This window comes from Psittacula echo (assembly GCF_963264785.1).
Source record: "Psittacula echo genome assembly, chromosome: 2".
Classification (NCBI taxonomy): domain Eukaryota; kingdom Metazoa; phylum Chordata; class Aves; order Psittaciformes; family Psittacidae; genus Psittacula; species Psittacula echo.
Window position 1 is genome coordinate 11,035,689 of NC_137737.1, and position 19,658 is coordinate 11,055,346.

General features: G+C 42.3%; 1 protein-coding gene across 1 annotated transcript in view; it reads right to left on the reverse strand.

The window, feature by feature from the left end:
• The window catches only part of HECW1 (HECT, C2 and WW domain containing E3 ubiquitin protein ligase 1), a gene marked incomplete at both ends in the record, with an annotated part of 174,387 nt that continues 154,729 nt past the window's right edge, over positions 1-19,658 (reverse strand). Inside the window, 6 exons of the mRNA XM_080611271.1 lie at positions 1-112; positions 6,250-6,448; positions 7,686-7,800; positions 9,148-9,294; positions 13,276-13,405; positions 14,800-14,898. Coding sequence (XP_080467397.1) covers positions 1-112; positions 6,250-6,448; positions 7,686-7,800; positions 9,148-9,294; positions 13,276-13,405; positions 14,800-14,898 — 802 coding nt within the window. The remainder of the gene's footprint in view (positions 113-6,249; positions 6,449-7,685; positions 7,801-9,147; positions 9,295-13,275; positions 13,406-14,799; positions 14,899-19,658) is intronic.

Consider the following 19,658-nt stretch of genomic DNA (forward strand, 5'->3'; position numbering starts at 1 on the left):
TCATTCAAGTCCAAAGGTGCTAGTTTCTTCAACAGCTGTCAGCAGCTTTTCATACAGCATAGAATATGAGGGGTAAGGTGGAAGATCCAAACGGTTGAAACATGTGTGTGCCCTGCAAAAGGAAAATATGCCTCAGGTTACGTTTAATCTAAATAACTTGAGAAAGTAAGAACTGAGAAAACGAGTTCCTACTGAGACTCAAAACATTCAAGAGAGAAAAAGAAATTCTAACTATTAAAACCAATTTGCCAAAATCTGAGGTACTGCAATGCACGTGCACATACACATGAATATTTCAAAGAGAAGCTAAGTATCAACATAACATCATTCTCTGCTACCTCTGCATTCGACGTTTGCAGGGATCGTGTAGGGATCTTCATATAAAGAACACTGGAGGTCACTGAGGAGAGGCGGTCTAGGCCCAGATAGAGAGAAAACTCCACTATTTTGGTTGCTTTGAGTTTACAACTCAGCTGTACATCCAGCATGAGCAGCCGGTAAGTTTTGCACGAGTGGACAAGCACAATGTGATGAACTCTACTGCCAGAATGGGCTCAGCATGTGTTTACAGTGAGGTAGGGCTGACTGGTAAAAGACCATTCAGTGATCTGCTAAGGAAAGAAGGTTGCTGAAAACTCTCCTATAAGTCAGCTGCTGGCCATCTGCTGCAAGGCGGGCCTTTAGATGTTATTTATTTGTAAAAGCCAGGGTAAAAGCAAAACATTTTGTGCAGAGCAAGCTGCCAACTTGATGACCCTCTTTGCCTACAGTTCTATCATTGTATTTACCCCGAGTTGGCAGCACCTTCACAAGAAGCCGTGGAACGGGTTCCACATGTCTCCACCTTGTTTCAGCTTTTCTGGTAGCAGCAATTAGACCCAGATGCAGACTGCACTGTGTGAAGAGCTATACAAACGTGGAGCAAAGCAACAGTCCCTGCCCCAACAGTTCATCCATTTCAACTGGTTGAAAAAACGTAAACCTCATTCAACAAACAGTGGGGGCATGTTTTCATTGAAATGGCCTCATTTTGTTCAGTCAGCCTGCAGTTCTACATGATCCTACAAATATTTCTGTTTCCTCTTGCTTCCTGGAATGAATGTGAATTGACTAAGCCCTACAGAGGGAAATGTAGCCTCAATGGCTAACAATGTCTAAGCTTCTGGCCCTTATTATTATAGAAACTGTGAAGTTGTTTCACTTTCAGCTTTTCTATCTTATACTTTAATTCAACGTTATTTCTTCCAAACTGAAGCAGAAGAGCTACCTTTGAGAAACTATTTGAAACTGTGCTAGTCATGCCTTAGGCCACCCACAGAGTGAGAAAAACAGGATACTGATACATGGGCTGGCCTGAGACTTGCAGATTCAGAAGGAGAGTTTTATCAAGCACCAATAGTGAATCATTAAAAGCAATCAGCAACTGAAATAGCCAGGAGCACATAATCTTCACTGCATCACAGCATTTCAATTAGGAGAGCTTTTACCATCCTTTTCCCTTTCTGAATGAAGATTTGTTAGCTGGTCGCTCTCTCAGAGTGTACAATGAACACCGAATTTGTGGGAATGAGCTGGACGCACTTGAGTCAGTGAAAAAGGAACATTAATCAAGCCATTACTGAATACATCTCTTGAAATTAAACATGGCAGCTCATGTGTCTCCCCCATGAATAGCCCTGCGCTGTTTATTGTCTATCTCAGCAACCTTTGGCAGCACAAGTTGTTTCTACAGTTGCCAATACGTAGCAACCACTGGGAGTTACTAACTGAAGGATTCTTGTAGTCCCTTCAGAACATGCTTATCATAGGCAAGACAGCACCATTCGGAGACAGTCATTCTTGAGGAGCTCAGCTGCCTGGCTCCAGAACTGGGAGTCCCTCCCAGCCAAAACTATTCCATGATTCTATGATTCTATGGTGCCTCAGGTGTGGATTCTGCTAATGTAACCTTGCTGAACCTAAAGTGATACATTTGTACGGTACTTAACCATGGCTCATTATACTATATGAGACCACAGCATGTCAGACACTGCTGTCACACATCCTACTGTGCAGTGCAGGCATAGCCACAGCCACTGACTGGTGTTTACATTCTTGCTTAGAAGGTCTTAGAAGGTTTACACACAACGTCTCAAGGAATTTATTATGGGGAGCAACTATGACAAAGAAAGGAAGAAGTTACCATGTTTAGAAACCGCAGCACTTTGCCAAGCAACGCTCCCCTGTTCTCCAGTTCAATAACTTCGTAGAAAAAAATCTTTTCACTCCAAAAAAGGCAGTGAGTGTGCACAGAACCCCCTCCTACCTTATTTAGAGATGAAACTTATCAACTAACATAAGACTTGCATTCGAATATAACCATGCCTGCCAGGCAGAAACTGGGCATTTCTCCTTTTCACCTTGCTTTCTTTAGAAGAAAGAAGAAGAATCTACAAACCCTTCTTTGATCAACCTCAGGACCCACAGGTATCAACTTTTGTTCCTTTTACACTTACATGCTGCCTGGGAACCACTGCTTAATAGGTGAATATAGATTCATAGCTGGTACTTCTATTGTATGTGAGAAAAGAGGAAAGAGAAGAGGGATGGGAGATAAGGAATGATAAAAGACAGCAAAGCACACACAGTCCAGTGGGAAGGATGGAAATTATGAGAACGAAGTTCTCTGTAGCACACAGAATCATTTTTTAATTGCTATATGGGCTTCTGGTGTGATTAAATACCTGATCATCTAACAGAGAGGGACAGAATTCTCTTACAAAAGGTCAGATATTTACTAGCACTGGTAATCTTTATCATGTACAACCTGCAGACACTATGGTGATGATCACTTACATTATTCTGCTGAATGAAAATCTTGTTAGATGAAAGGGTAGCTGCAGCTCAGCACTGTTGGAAAAGTGACCTCATTGTGTCAAACGTGATTATTTGAATCTCTGGGATTCACACTGAGGTACTCACTTCATTGATACTCAAGCAGAAATAACCTTGGAGCTGACAGGGGGTTTGGGCAGGGGAGGAGCACAACCAGAAGAGGAGGCAGTGGCATTTCCAGGCACTGAACATTTCTGCGGGCTGAGTATTTAAGAAAAGGGAACTGTTACCTCCTATAGCTGCAGTAGAAAACACTGCTAGTTCTTTGCACTGGTTTGTTCTGGGCCAGCAGTTCTGCTCCCACAATATTGGAGCAAGCTGTGTCTGTCCATTAGTGTTTGGTCGGAAACAAAGAATAAGTTCTTGTGGCCCTTGCATGACCCAGGAAACCTGAAGAGAGGCTTCCTGCCTCAGAAGAAGCTATAGCTGGAAGAATTCTCCATCCATCCATCCCTACTCAGGCAACCAGTTACAAAAAGTAAAATACACAGCTCCTTTATTTCGGGACAAAGCTTTGCGTATTAGATAGGCAGAGCAAAACTCAACCTTGATGAACAAATTTACACTTATAGATCTGTAAATCTGGCAGTCTGTCTGGAACCTGCTTTAGCCTTTTAGGGTCAAGAGATCTGGGATTAGAATATATCTCTGAGCTGTACAGTACTCTGACTTTCTAACATGGGTGGTCTCAAAGTAAATATAGATAGGAATAACACGTCTGGTACACATGCAAACTCCAGAAATGAACTACTGGTGTAATCTAACTCTTATTTGTATTAGATGAACATATTACACCACCATCACCCTGTTCATGTAGAGGAAAACTGGTACTGATGAAAAAGTCCACCAATTTAGAATGAAGGTACCAGATTTTCAACTTCACTGAGAAAGTCTTGCACCCTCAGTGCTTTCAAGAAGCACTCTGGCATTATGTATTAGTGGCTGTTCTTCAGAAAGTGCTGCAATTAAGACATTGACACCATGCCTCTTTTCTGGGAGTGCCACAGTGCTGTCACAAGTGCAAATGCGTGGCTGGTTTTATTATCACATCTTTGCTTACTATAAGCAAATGGCAGTTGCATGCTCCATTGTCAAACTGTAAGGACAAGATGTAAAGGAGAGCTGCCTCACTGCTTTAGACATCTGGAGCAGCAGTGAAATAATACAAACAGGGTCCTGGACTCTCACAATAGAGCTAAAAATTATCTTGATGCTTTGTAAAACAGCTGAAAACCCAAAGGCCAGGCTAACCTATCCCCAGTGACCCGCCAGCTACCTGCATGTCAGGGAAGCCAAATGCATCAGCTTTATGCAAGCTTCCATAACAACCCTCACAGCATTGCATATATTGGGTCATGGCCTAAGAACTAAGCCAGTAATGAAGAGGTACAATCCACACCTAAGCACATAATGACTAAATCTGCTGATTGCTAAGACACCAGAAAGCTGTTTGGCAGGGGTTTTTCCTAGGACTTTGAAAGCATGGAGCAAAGGTGACCCTCACTGTGAAACTGTAGGAATTGTTAGAGGGAGAAGGGAATTTATTGTGGTTTATTTTAAACATCTAGTTACACTCATAGTGTATCACAGAGCCAAAAGGCCTACAGGATATGACATATAACATTTTTTTAGCCTCTAAGTCTAAGTAAATACGTAAGTAAATCTAACCAAACATGAGCAATCCATAATCAGGCATTTAAAGAAAGTTTTAAATAACATTCATTTAGTTGCTTGACTAAGGGTTAAGGGAGCCTCCAGGTTTACCCTGTGTGTTTTTATGTACTTCTTAACACTGTGTATACTTGGCAGCACCCCATAATTTCATACAAATGCAGGTAATAATTTAGGGTGATCAAGCTGTGTTTATCCCCCATGAGCAAGTGCTGTTTCTCTTTCCCCTGGCTAAAATGAATGCAGAGCTCTAAGACTTCTAAAAGGTGCTAACAACTTTCACCTGCAAAAGAGGCCTCTTTCAGGGAGAGCAACAAGTCTGGTGATCAGCAGACAAACATCAAGTCGTTAATATGGATATCTTGGGGCTAACTGCATCTAAGTCATAAGCACTGCCTGGGTTCACAAAGGAAGTTAAGCAGAGCAGAAAGAGGCCAATTACCTTTTCAGAACTTAATGGGTCAGCCCAGGGCATTTTCTGTGGCTAAGGTTCCCTTCCTCTCTCGCCTCTTTCCACCCCAGAAAGAGTGAAAACTGATCTCTGCAGGAATGCTGCCCAAGTCTGTGACTTCCAGTCGCTGCCTGTCTGCAGGCAGGAATGCCCTTGGTAAAGTCTGAAACCTTTACATAGAACCAGACTATGCCTATATATGCTGCAAAAGGGGGATCTGGCTTACACATAGCAAACCATAGCTCTCAGGCTTTCTCTCCATATTAGTGGCTGAAGCTCAGAGGGCATGAGTCATCTCACTGACCTTACATGTTTTCATCTGTTTTTAAATCTCAGTGCCTATGTCTAGCTTTCACATAGGCTCTAGCTCTCCATATAGTCTCTGTAGAGTCTTTATGGTCAATGGAGATAAATCAGGATGTGCCAGGTGTGACTCAACTGAGCTACTGTAAAAGTCTGTGTTCAAGTGAGATGAACTGTGTCTTAACAATACTTACTTTCCTTTTCCTGACTTTAGAGGGAGTCCACATAAGATATCAGCTCTGAATGTCTGATCCTGTGTCTCCCCACTGCAAAAACATGGGCCTGAGCAGACCTGGACTAAGAAGGTGAACACATTTGGACTTCTCCTCTCCAGAGGGCTCTGGAGGAGCCCCTTTGTTCTGAAAAGGAAGATGACCTCTGTTTTGGGAAACACTGCGAAATCTATTGACTCTCTATGACATGGCTCATTTGCTTCTAGCTGGTTGACTGAACTAGATGTAACAAATTGGGTACTATCACCACATGGTCTGAAGTCCCTCACTAAGCTTCTTTGTGATGAAAAAGTGGAATCATCAGAGCAAATGAAGGGATTACACTCAGGTCTCTGGCCAAAACTTAGAGACAGATTCTGGCTTTCATGGCTCTGTAAACTCACAAATGTTTTCACTAGTATTTCAGAAGTAAAGGGAACAGAATGAGCTTTGGATCTGTTCCAGAATAAAAATAAGAGAACCAGGCTTGGACCAATGGAAATCTTGATCTTAACTATTTCCCAGGATTCAAAGACATTAAAGTTGAGCCTGCAAATCAAGAAGGCAGTGTAAGAAAACCCTTTTATCCAAGTGTAATTACAGAACAAACTCATAATTGTTCTTTGCTGTTTTAAGATGTCCTCACTGCATTCATTATCTTTCACTGGCAGAGAGGCACAAGTACCAGGCTCACCTTTCCCAGAGCATTTCTGGTTTTATATCCTAGCTAGGACATACCTTGGGAGGGACGTGATTTTCCCCCATTTCTCTATACAGAAGCGCCGCAGCCCATTGCTCCCTCGGAGAGCTGCAAAGCCCTCATATGGCACGCTCGATGTTCCAGTGACAAACTGCAACAACCGGAGCCTCTGCTCATTGTTAAATCTCTCCACTGCTGCCCAGAACCACCGTATTACGATATGTCCATCATGGTAACCTAAACCAAGAAGCACAAGAGAGAAATTCAAATCACTCCCACCAAGTGGGAAGTGTAACATCAAACCATGTTCCTGCTATCATGGGATAGTAGGTCTCTCCCTGAAAAGATCCTGACATAACAATACATCTTGTTCTTGACGAGCAATAGGTTCCAGCCCTCACCCTGTCCTGGTTGTGGGTACTATAATATCACTAAGTCATTTGAAACCCTGGAATGCAAATATATATTTGAGGTACAGTGGCCTCTTGCAAATCCTTTGGCAAGAACAGGGGTTACCTGCATGAGACATAAAAAAACAATTGCGATATACCACACAGTGTGAGTCCTAATGACTTAACAATCTCTGGCTCCCAAATAAAATCTCTTTTGGATTGGAACAGTGTTCAACATATGGAGAGGAGTTTGCAGCCACAAGCCATTCCCTGGCAAACTTCCCACCTGAGGGCCTCTGTGCCTTGGCTTGTGCTACTGAAAGCCACGATAAGCCCAGGCTGAATTTAGTTTCAATAGCTAAACACAAAAAAGTAGGAGAATAACTTTGGGGACCAGCTGTGCTTGTGGTAAGCTGCATATTTCAAGGTAACACAAACGCTGGGCAGTGAGCAGCAAAGACTTAAACCTTGTATTTCACGGGAGAATATGTGAACCTCAGGGACTTCCCTTTCGTAGTGCAGAACTGGTGGATTTCACATTTATACATCATCCAAGACAGCCTGGATAAATCATGCTCAGCGTTTAAAGCAAGACCAAGCCAACCATTAGAGGAGAAGGGATAAACCCTCTGATTTGACATAGTTTAGGCAGAGGGTATGGTTAAGCAAGATCTGTATGTTGTTGAAGTGTAATTTGGAACTGTGAAATTCAGGTCCGTGCTGAAGCCGAGAGAACTTGTGGTACTACTTTCAGTGAGGCCAGGAGTTCATTCAGTCATCTAAGTAACTTTTAGATCTAATACTGCAAATCCTTTTCAGTCCTTATTAGTCAAAACTCCTGTTCTGTTAAGAAGGTAGGAATTGACTGGATAAAACTTAGATAGAAGTAGCAGAAGCAATTTCATTATTATTACATCTGTTGATCCAAACCTGCGATTTTATTTCATGAGTTATTAGTCAGAATATTCCCAAACAAAATGGGTCATTTCCCTCAGGAAAGACAGAAGGAAGAGATGGACAAAGTTTTTCATGTTTTACACTGAAAACAGTCAAGATATAGTAAGTTTCAGCAGGCAGTTTACCTCCACGATATTCTGTGTTGTTTCGCCAGTCATTGAGGTCTATTTCTGCAGTGCCAGCTATAACCAGCTCCAGTTCTCTGGCATCAAAAACAGAGACAAGCCTGGAGTCTACAACCTGGAACAAAAACCACTTGTAAGCACAGTTTCAGACTGGAAATAAAGCAGATGCAGTATCTTGTAAACCTATGGCTCTGATGGCCAGCTCTTTAATCTGACAAAGTCTGCATGCTGACAGCTGACTTCCATTCCTCTGCTGATAGATCTGTGCTCCTCTTCAGGGAGTCTGCTGATGTTTTGAGCTGCAAACCATGGTGACACATGAGATTTGGCCAGACTGAAACAATACAAGTGTCAGGGCATCATGTGTGCAGAACATTCTTCTTTGTTACACTCATTCTGACAAGTGATTTTCATAGTCAAAGGCTGGATTTGTAATATGGACAACTTATTTTATATTTGTTTCACATTGGAATTTGATCACAATTGTGTAGGAGTGCCCTCAGGTCTTCATCCACTGAAGATGCAGCTGAGGTTCACTTTCTTCATTATGTGAAACCAAAAGCTTTAACGTCCTGCAGTATTCACAGGGAGAAAAAAGCTGGCAAACCATATGCACACTTTAGTAAACCATATGGAGTCACTTACCAACCCCTCTCTACAGGAAAGGGTTGACCAAGTCTATTCAGCTACAAATCCATCCTCACTGGCTTCCACTCCCTGTAAACATCATTGCACAATTCCCTGGAACCATCAGCTATCAGTATTCTGTGTGTCTGTTATCTGCTGCTTTATTTTCCAGGGCTGCTGTTCTTTCTTGTTTCCCTCTGCAAGACAGCCCTTAACTTCTACTTACAGCATACAGCTGCCAGGGCAAGATATATGTTTGAATATGCTTAGTAAGGGGCAAGAATAGGTGACTACATGAGTTGGTCAGCAAAGCCACAGGTTTTTGTCCAGTCTTTGGCAGTTCTTGTAGCAGCTCTGTCAGAAGAATGCTTTCAGATCCAGGTCTTGAGCAACAATAAATTACCAAAATCCAATGACAACAATAGAGCAGCATCCATGAATACCAGTAAGATAATAGCTGATTGCATCCTAGGACCGACTTTACTGGAATGAGTCCCTAAGGATACACCAAAGTGTACAACTCTTCATGATCTTCTCATGTACCACAGCAGGGTAAAACAAAATTTGCAAATGCCTACTTCTCTTACTACGTGAATGGAAAGCATTTGTTCATTATGCTTCATTGTATTCAGAATACACATTTCTATCCTTTCTCCCCTAATGCTAAACATGTCATATCCAAGGTCCGTGTCTCTACCGATCCAGCCACTCCAGTTCTTGCCATCTGTGTCTGTTTAGCTATTTCCTAGGGTACTGATGAAGAACAGTTTAACCATGGGTTCATCTCATTCAGATGAGGAATGGAAGACTGTAAGAACATCTCTTTGTCACTTACTTCGTAGAAGCCACGGACCAGGGCCTCTGTTTGCTGAACCACTCCTCGTTCCACTCGCCACTTAACCATTCTCTCGATGTACTCTTTTTTGTTCTTTTCTGTCACTGCTGTATTTGCTCCTCCAGATTTCAACTCCCTCTCTGTCACCTACAGAACAGAGACAAATAGTACTGTAGCAATGTATGGCTCACATTCTGTTTCAAATTTAACTTGTAGTTTGAAAATGTAAGTGAAAAACCTAACAGCCATATTTCTTGTTCTGGCCTGCTGCCCATTTGCAGTAGAATCAGAAAGGGTAATGAGGGACAACCCCCCTCAGGCCCTGCCCTAGAGCCTTATCCCCAGCTAAAGCTAGACTGACCTTTAGGTTACTCCAAACTGTACCAGCAAAAGTGATCTAGGGAGCACCATCCATAAGCCATGCACAATTTGCCACTCTGGTCCATCTTTTCATCCTTCTCCTCTGCTTTCCCCTTCTAGGAGCTGCAACCATACCAGCTTGCTACTTGCTGTAGATTATCCAAGCAACAGTACAGGAAACAACAGGATGAAGAGGCAATCACAGTACTGGAATAGGCAGCTTGTTTTGCCAACTGGAAGGGATATCTACTTGTCTCTTAGGCAACAAGTGTTATCCTTCCCTAAGTGCTAATAAAAGTGTTTACTCAGAAATCCCAATAGCCAAAGATACTATCACAAAACGAATACTGCCAACACACTACTTGAACAAAAGTTGTACAGCACCCTGCACAGAGGACAAATACAGCCACTGTGGGATTCAGAGTTTTGTATCAGCCATCCAAACCTGTGTTTGTACTAAAATAACATTCTTCTTTGTTTTATATCAAAACCTACAGCATTTCATTGCATTTTAATGGTAATTTGGTTGGCTTTCGTTACTAAGGCTTAAAACTGAGAAGGGATTTAAGGCATCAATCTAGATTATACCCAGCAAGCACATACTCCTCATGTGACGATAGAAAACAGTATTTATCTTGCAATTATTTTCACAGCCAATTCTAGTGGATTTAAAAGGAAGAACGTTTTGCTCTCCTGTTTGGTTTTCTGCTGCTATAACAATGATGTCTAGCACAGATAGCAAACGAGCTGCATGAATACATATTCATTATTTGTATTATTTAGATATTATTTATGTTATTATCTATTTATTAGCCCAACAGAGCACACAGCATATACATAGTATTTAGGTCACTTTGCTTGAGGGACCTGTTGTAACATTATAAATTACGGAAACACTCAGTGAGTCACCTAATCTGTAGCTTTGTTGAGAAACAGCAAGAACAAGTAAGGTTGGATGTAATGAGTTAGGAACTCTCAGCTAGTTCAGGTTAAACTCCCAAAGGTATGTCATGGATCACCATTATACAAGCAACGCTGCACTGTCCAGAGGGCAACACTCTGGCCCAGTTGCCATGCTGGATTCTTCAAGACTGTGAAGCATTAAGATACATCTGTCAAAACTAAAGACTAAATGTTATCTCGTTTAAAGTATGACTGTAAGTCCACATGTCCAGTTGCAAGACTTCCCACAAACACCCAGACATGCTGGTGAGTTCTTCAATTTCTCATTATTCATACAATTCCAAATACAATGGTTATCTACAATTGGAGGCAGGCAATCAATAACAATGTGTCCCTGTTTTTAATTTCTCGTTCATAGAGGCATTAACCATAGCTAGAATTCAGAATCAGGGTTCAGAGTGGCAAGAAGATATTTCAAGTAATCTTGCCCATTCCTGTAACCTGACGGGAGCAATTGCCAGGGCTCAGAGACAGGCTGTGTCCACATATAGAGCTTGGAGACAGGCCTAAAGAACACTTCCTACTGGGTAAAAGCATGAGAAAGTACTTAGGGTCACAACCGACACGACTCCTGTAGAGAAATTCTCAAATCTTTGCTATTACAGTAGTGCTCCAGGCTCCAGTATGCCAGAAGGCTGGAACTCCTCAGCAGTAAATTCCAGTTAAAAAGGTACCAAGAAAGAGGATTTTGCCTGAAAGGCTTAAAGCTAAATACCCATCAGAAATGAGACAAGAAACGAAAAATGAAAGAAGTAGTGACTGATCCATAATAAAGTAATTGTGGAGCAGGACAAAAGGGCTGTAACCCATCTACAGCTTCTCAAAAAGCCCCTATTTCTTGTTTCCCTTACCCAACCCTTGAACTACAGCTTCTCAAATATTAGCAGAGCTCCCACTGTGATCTACACTTGGACACATACCCAGCAAAGCAATGCTCAGATGGCATTTAAGTGGTCAGATACCCTTGGCACACATGAATTTCCAACTGGGATCCATCTGTGAGCATAAAACGCGACTGTGATTTCTTCTTTATTTTGCTGTCAGCGCTTAGCAAACCTCAGAAGGGTGAAAATCTCATTTTGACTTGGGACTCTTGGATTCTGACAGCCAGAATTCACAGCGAGAACCACTGTTTCCCCCTTCCCTAGATCTAGCAAGGTTATGTCTAGTGCATATGAAATAAAGTACTAGGCAACATGGCAACTGGCATAAAACTCTGGTTTTCTCACTTTCATATCACAGTATCTACAACAGATTGTGATTTGTGTCTATTCTCTTTGGAGCCATCTCTTATCTTCCACAACAGACTGCTATGTAATTGTCTAGCTCTTTTCTTTGGGGCCAGCATTCCAAGTAATTAGTGCGCCAAAAGTTACTTTCAGATGTGTCGGGGCCATTCAGGCTGAGATTCTTATTCAACTTTGTAATCTTCCAATGTAAATACAAACTTGTCTCATCTGTCTGTGCGAATATGTCAGTATGTTTCTGTCTGTCTTTGTGTATTAGTCTTATATAGCCATACCTTCCAGGGAAACCATTGTACTGTCAACTGAATGTCATGCAAGCTCTCAGCTAAAAGCTCATGAAAACCCCCTGCATTTAAGTCTGTGGAGAAACAAGGTTGTTGTTCCTACAGAGGCTTCTTACTTACATTCTTCTGTCCTGTCCTTTCAACTTCATTCACCCTTGACTCTGCTCATCCTTCATAACCTTGTACTATAAGCAACCTAAGTTCAGTTTTGAAAATATCCCCTGAAGTCTTGCATGCTTTCTGTTACTTTCAAGCTTATAGCTGAGCAGCCCTTTAACTCCCAGGGCCAGAATTCCTCCCTTCAGAAATCAGTCACCTCTCTCCTGGCTCACAGAGCTACCCTAGCTCTGTGCAAACTCCTACTGTCAACTTCATTTTCAAGGGCTAAGAGCCACTCTCTGTATATTCCACCTGATCTCTGCTCCCTTTGACACTGTGCATCTGCTTCTTATGCAAGTTAACTTCCACTTAACTTGCAGTACTTGGTGAGCTTGGTTCTTCAGCCTTTCTGGTTTTCCATATCTCCTTGGAGGTCATTAATCTTGGTCTGGATATTGCTTTGGGTCTCTTCAAGGCTTCCCAGAGACAGTTGTAATCTAGCATGGGTTACAACACCAAAGAGCACCAGCGCTTCAGTGCAAGCCAAAGAATCCCACAGGAGACACTTGTTCTCGTGGCCAGCCTGTACTTAAGCCGGGGTTGCACCCCACTTAAAGCTACAGTTATCCAGATCAGCCAGGTTAAAGAGATTTATCTGACTAAGGTAGAGTTGAATGGTAGAAAGCATAATAAATGGATGCACATACCAAGTTATTAAGTAGGTGGAAGGTAAGAGACACAGAATATAACAAGGAGCTTTTAGACAAAATAATGGTGAGAGTTGCCAGGTCTTACACCACCTGCCAAATGTTTTTCTTCCCTCCTAATCCCCCACCCTTTCAGTCACATCAGCTTTAAGTTACATTGCTTGCATTCACGGAATGCCACATCTGTGTGAATCAGACCCTGGAGAAAAGAGCTGCACTCCACTACAGAGAATTCCTCATGCTCATCAGTGTGTGGCTCAATAGGCCTGTAGGGGGGCTGGTATTTTATATGATAAACCCTAGGAATAAACATCTGCATTGAAACAGGTGGCTTGAAAGAAACAGAAGGTAGGAGAAGGAAATGTTACTGAAAGGCTAAAGGATCTGTTCTGACAGAAAGATGTTCATCATGTGCAACTCTGTCAGCTTCAGATTGGCTTTTCAGATGTTTTACATAGCTGTGCTCACCTGTCCAAACACCTCCTCGTTCACTGTGAAGGTGAGATCCAGGATATCTGTGATGTTGTTATCCTTCATCCACTGCAAACTCTGATGGAACTCTTCATCCAGGTACTCTAAGTCACTTAAATCACATGGCCTGATTGCAAGGCAAGAAAAAAAGATGTAGCTGTACATAAGACTCCATGACTCTTGGCAGGATGACTTACTACTAACAATGTGAACAGATCTGTGCTGAAGAGCTGGTGTTCATTTGGTTTTGTTAACATCAAAGCTTGTTATACAGACCCTCTCAAAGCAGTTCTGCAACTGCTTTGCATGGCTGGGCTCAAGGCCAAATCTGTTGGCTGCGTGCACTATTTGCTGTCAGAGGGCACCCCTGGGGCTTGATTTAATGTGAATCTTCAGGATGCCCTGCACTTCAGAGCACATGCTTACCTCCAGGATGGATGGGCCCCACCATGCTGTGCCCGGCTGCTTCCACATATCTATCATCCTTGAGGTGAGCACACAAGACTGACATAAGGCAGACCAAGCAGCCTAAACTTCTGCTAGTAAGAAACCTGCTTTGTTTGCTGAAAGGGCAGGTGGTTTCAAACCCCCTAAAGGGGCAATAATGATGCAGGGAGCACTCTAGGTTTCAGGCTATTTCCAGACTAGCTCAGATACAATAGAGAGGAAATTGTTTGGACCCCAGCAACAATCACTGTTAAAAAAATACTAATAAATTAAATACATGTTAAAGAACTCAAAGGATGTTAAGACAAGTATCTTTGCTGATCTGGCATCATCTTACTTGATAAACTATTTCAGCTAAGTTTTATTCTGCTCTTTGTCATTTAATTGCAATCTGAACGTACTACTTCTGGCTTTCCTCATTGCTGCAAATTTTATGTACCTTGACTTACTGCAGTCTATAAAGAGGGACAGATTGTCAGATAAAATTAACCTTATAAACCTGACACTGGAAGCAATATATTACTGGTAGCTTCTGCTTACTAGTATAAAAGACAGTACAAGGCCAAGAAGAAACATTCACTACATTATATCTACATTAGCATACCTAATGAACCCAAGTTGGGTTTTAGAATGAAACCCGATTCCACCAGTGAGGCATGAGAAATTCTGTATTTTGCTTAATATGACCTCCCTCCCTCTTTTGTTGTTATTTTGTTTTGTTCCATCAAAGATACTTTTCAGACTTCCCCATAGTTGAAGTTAGAGAAGTTTTCATCAGTAAGTTACTACTTTATCAGTAAGCAGTAAACTGTGGGATTACGGGTCAGTACTTTCAAATGTCTGTTTGTAAATGTTATACTTATTATGTATTTTTATCACCATAGTATTTATGGAAGGCAGGGTCTTGGACAAAGTAAAGGAAAATTAAAACATGTTTGTTTTCTATCACAGACCAACCAAACATGGAAAGAACTTGAAGGTCAGAGTGCTTGAAGCAACTCCACAAGGGTTTGTGTCTCTGCAGGACTCACTGTGGGATCACTTTCTGCACAGTTTCTGCATGCTTATACTTACAGCCTTAGTAGTGCTTTGTAGAACGGCCTTGTGAAGAAAGCATCGAGAAGGTACTGGTGAATGAGAGCAAGGCCAAGAATACGACCACTGAACCTGAACCTGGGATATAAACATACAGAGTAAATGAAGTGTAACTCAAGATACTCAGCATAGAAACTTACAGAGGTAGCAACTGGTTTTGTTTTTTAGTTTCTTACATTAATTATTTCTTTTTCTCCAAGCAGATACCTAACACCACCCTTCCCACCTCTGATCAGTAATGGATCTCTTTTTGATCCAGCTCCCACAGTACCCATATAAGCAGCTGGCATGTTATATGCTCTCCTGTGCCAAACCAATAAACACTCTGAAGATTCACCATCTATGGTCTTTAGTTGAACGTTCTGATACAGACTGACTCCATCAAACTCAGTTTTTAGCTATTAAATACCATAATACTCCACCCTCAGCAGAAAACATACTATCAAACCAGCTGCAAAGGGTATTTGGGGAATCAGTATATCCAGTTTCGGACTGGCTACAACCCTTTTCAGGGTGGGGCTCTGAAGTATTCTAAATGGGTAGTGAGTCGCCTTTACAGGGGGAAACTGCTGTTTAATTAAGTTACTTCTTGTGCCCAAGAACATGAATTGAAATCATTATCTAAAGGTCAGGCTAGCTGTTTCCAGACCACTTTCTTAATGGTGATGCTCTGCTGTCTTCAGTGTTTACATACTCTTGTGTCTGTTTCTGCTTTCAAAGAACAACAACCCCTAGTCCTGCTCCAAGTACATCCAGATAATGCCCTGCCCATTACAATCTGTGACTTGTGATGATAAGCTGTTTCATTTGTCTTTCTATGATTTCTTCAATGACTTACTAGATATTATTCCATCACATCTGGTTTTAAATCAGTAATCTCAGACAGAAAAATATAGAACTGGTGGGGTTTTTTGTAAAAACAAGTCCTATCACCTATTCAAAACTTACTGACTTGTCAAAAAAAGGAAAAGAAACAACATCCCAAATGTGAGCACACCAAGCCTGAGCTGACTGACATCATGGTGAAGTCTTATTGCTCAAAAGATGAGAAACAGATCAAAAAGCCAAGAAACCACTTCTTCCACTACAGGAATGAGTGTGAAGACCCCTCCTGTACATGAATGAAACATGACTCTCACTGTTATGAAAGCAATGCAGAATATCCATTCGCTGAGTCAACTTTATGTTCATGGGACAGAACAACAAGTGCTTAGTATGTCAAATGGGACACAAAATAGCATGCTGTGGGCCCAGTTAGCATTTACATCACCACAGGAGCTGCCTCTGGGTCCCCTGCATCTAAGAAAGGTGCTTATGATATGCAGCTGACTGGTAACAGAAGGGTGATTATATTACCACCTTACAGCTGTTTCCACAGCAGCAACAAAAGGCAGCTGTTGGGTCTAGTTAGGACCTGCTTCACTTCACTTGTGCTCCAGTGCAATGTTTCCACCAAGAAGCAATGAAAAGAGGGGGAGCTGACACAATGAAAGCACAGTGGAAGCCAGACAGCTCAAATCCCAGAAATGCTGAGGCTGTAATCCATCAGTTTTATAGCACCTTCAGGATCTATAATCAAGTCCATTTGTCCTAAATAATGCACGTCGGCTTTTTTGGTTTCGTTCTTCACCATCTCCATGTATCCATCCCTGTACATTTTGAATGAAAATACTATAAGCACCAGGAGTTTCTCACCACAACACCCACCCCATGGCTATTCAACTGTGCAGGGCAGGGAGGAGCCTTTTGGAATAAAGCAAAGCAGAAAAAAAACTGCCAAGAAAGGTTTGGGAATGCTGTTCCTGCAAAGAAACTGCTTGAAAGTACGAACACCATCAGTTTTCCTCTTGTTGCTTGTATCGCTTCTGTACCTGCATACGGCTTTGCGGGCATTCATGCAAAGCTAACATGAAAGGGTGCTGCACGTAGATCAAGGTGTTTAGCACATGTTATGGTAGCTGTCGATGGCAGGTTTAATTTGAATCAGTGCCTTATGGTAGCTGTGTATCAAACCATCCAAAAGCTTTGGGTAGTGTTTCTCATGAAAGGACTAAGGCTGGTGGGTCAGCCTAAGCAAATGTGGGCAGAGCAACTCCAGGTTGTGTGGTCCATCAGTCTGACCTTGCACTGGCAGCCCTGGGCACACCAGGGCTTGCTCAACCTGAGGCCTGACTGTGGTTCCAGAGCCCCAGCCTTTGCAATGGTACTGTGTGGGAAAACAAGTCCAGCACTAACCGGTCTGGATAAAGGAGATGAGATAATTAATAAGACATTGCCACTCCTGGTGTCTGCCAATACAATGGATAAAAAAGCTATGCTGCAGATTGTATTTCTTTGCAGCTCTGTATCATCCCAGCAGACACAATGCTTCATGGCCACATCATGTGAGCTCTGCAGCCCACAAACCTTTCTTCCCCTGCACAAAGCTTTGGTATCTCTGCAGAGCCTTCTATACCTGACTCTCTGATCTGCAGGCTGGTGTAAGAGAAGGACCTCTGGCCCCTCATCCATTCTGGACAGTGCCTGGGATGACAAATGGCACTTCTATGGTCCAGCAGTGCACTGAGAACTGTGGACCATGGTAAGTCAACAGATACCTATCAAAAGGGAGGTGTCTGCTACAGTGGAAGAGTCTATCTGTGTGTGTGTGTCCATACAGACCATCCAGCTGCCACCATGCTCAGCCAAGCATAACACTACCACTTAAAATATATCAAAACCTACAAAGAAGCAACAAGAAACAAATTAATCTCCTTCCAAAAGCCAGTTAAAACAAAACCAGATCTTTGCGTTTATTTCTTCCTGAAGGATGTAGGACATGGGTGAGATCCAGAGATGGGTGAGACAGTTGCCTCAGAAAAAACAAGTTTTCTTGACAGAGTAAGCAGCACAAAGGTAAATCTCGGCTGGAGGGCACATACCTTCTTTAAACCTGACTTACATTGATCTTTCCAAGGAAGTGTAAAATGCTTGTTTGATTGGTTTCTAGCAGAAAAGATAGCTTGGAAGAGGTGGGGAATGTGAGGTCTTGCTCTGGCCCTTTCTTTCAACACCCTTCCCTTTCAGAGACAATGATTGAGTCTGAGTACCGTGCTCTGGCAGAGAGGGGACATGTGGAGGGAGTTAATGAACAGGAAATGGTGGAACGAGAGACAGAATTAACGAGCAGGAGACCTGCTCTGCTCTGACTCCTACTGACACCCTTCATCCGCTCAAAAAGGACATTGTGCACACCTGCCTTCTGGCTTTTAACAACCCAGCTCTCTGACCTATTTGCAGGAGTTTCCACACTACCCAGCAGCTAACTCCTTTTCCTTCTGGAGGCTGCAGGTGTCCCTGAAACAGCCTGTTTTCACAACAGCCTGTTGCAAAATAACAGGCTCGTTCTCCTCTGCATACTTACTGCATGTCTGGGTACACAGGGACAGACAAACCCATATGCTGTAGCAGCGACTAAGCAATATATTTTCCTCCATTTGCAGGTGAGTCACAGGAAATTTAATTTACTCTGGTCCTTATCATATAGCAGCAGAGTAAGGCAGGACCCATAATGACCTTTTGTTACAGGGCTCCCTCTCAACTGGTTGAACGAACGCAGGTCTTCTTTATATGACAGTCCTTCCTTGGATCCAGACGGAGAATGATGCACCTCAACAAAACTGCCATCTATGTGTACAGGGGAAGAATAGTTCTTATCATTCTGTAAGGGATGCTTTGGTAGCCATGCCTTGTGAGCTAAATTGGCTATGGTATGAGAAACTTGAAATCCTAAATAGAGGAAGCACCTGATGGAATTGAAAAGATTGAAAATCTTGCAAACCTTATCTCAAACACATCAGCTGTGTTTAAGTGTGCCCTTCGTGGTGCAGTAGCTTGTGAGAAAATATTCAAAGAAGGGCTCAAGAGAGGTGACTATAATATGGTTCACATCCAATTTGAAGATGTCATTTTCCTTTCACAACACTACTGAACGCTTTGCTTTCACCTGTAAGACAAATTTGCACATTCTGTTGCACCAGTTTTAAAGTTTCACACTGTTTAATCATGCAGATAAACTTTTGGGTACCTGAAAGACAAGCTGAAAAAATGAGGCTGCACTGCGGTACAGGATTTCTGCCCTTGGCACCTCTTTTGAGGGAAAATGATATTTGGCAGGTGGATGTAGTTGGAGAGCCCATTAGTCCTTCCACAGTGGAAGAGACTGGATCTAATCTCAACCATTATTAGACAGCAGAGAATCTAAAAAGGGGAAAGTATTTAGAAGGACTCAGTTATGTGAATGGCTTCACTCTGAACATGCATTTTGTTAGACAACAGAGAATTCAGTCATGAAACCCAAATTTGTAGGAAACCAGACATCACGGGATCCAGAGTCTGAGGGGCAGCTTGTTTTACAGGACAGTTAAAACCTCCATGGTGATGAAGACACTCGTGAGCATCCTTGTTGTGAAGCAGACATCATGAAGGCCAGAAACTACTAATGAAAGGAACTAAAAATCCATTCTTATAGCCTAACATACTGTGATTTGCAATCTTGTCACTTGGACGAGAGGGCATAACATACAGAGGAATATGTACTGATCCATGACTCTTGGATTTTGGTGGAATCACCAGCACTGGCACTTTCTAAACAAAGAACAATTTTATTCTGTTTTTTAATGCAAGAAAGCTCTAAAGATGTGTATTTTGCAAAGAAGCTCACCAGGTGGTTACAGCAACTCTGCATGGCCTCATACACTATGAACTTTAAGCAAACTGGCAGTGTGTCAGACACACGCACCAGAGATGTGTGTCTATGCGCTAGCAGCACCTACCCCAGCGTTGGCTCAGTGCAGGAC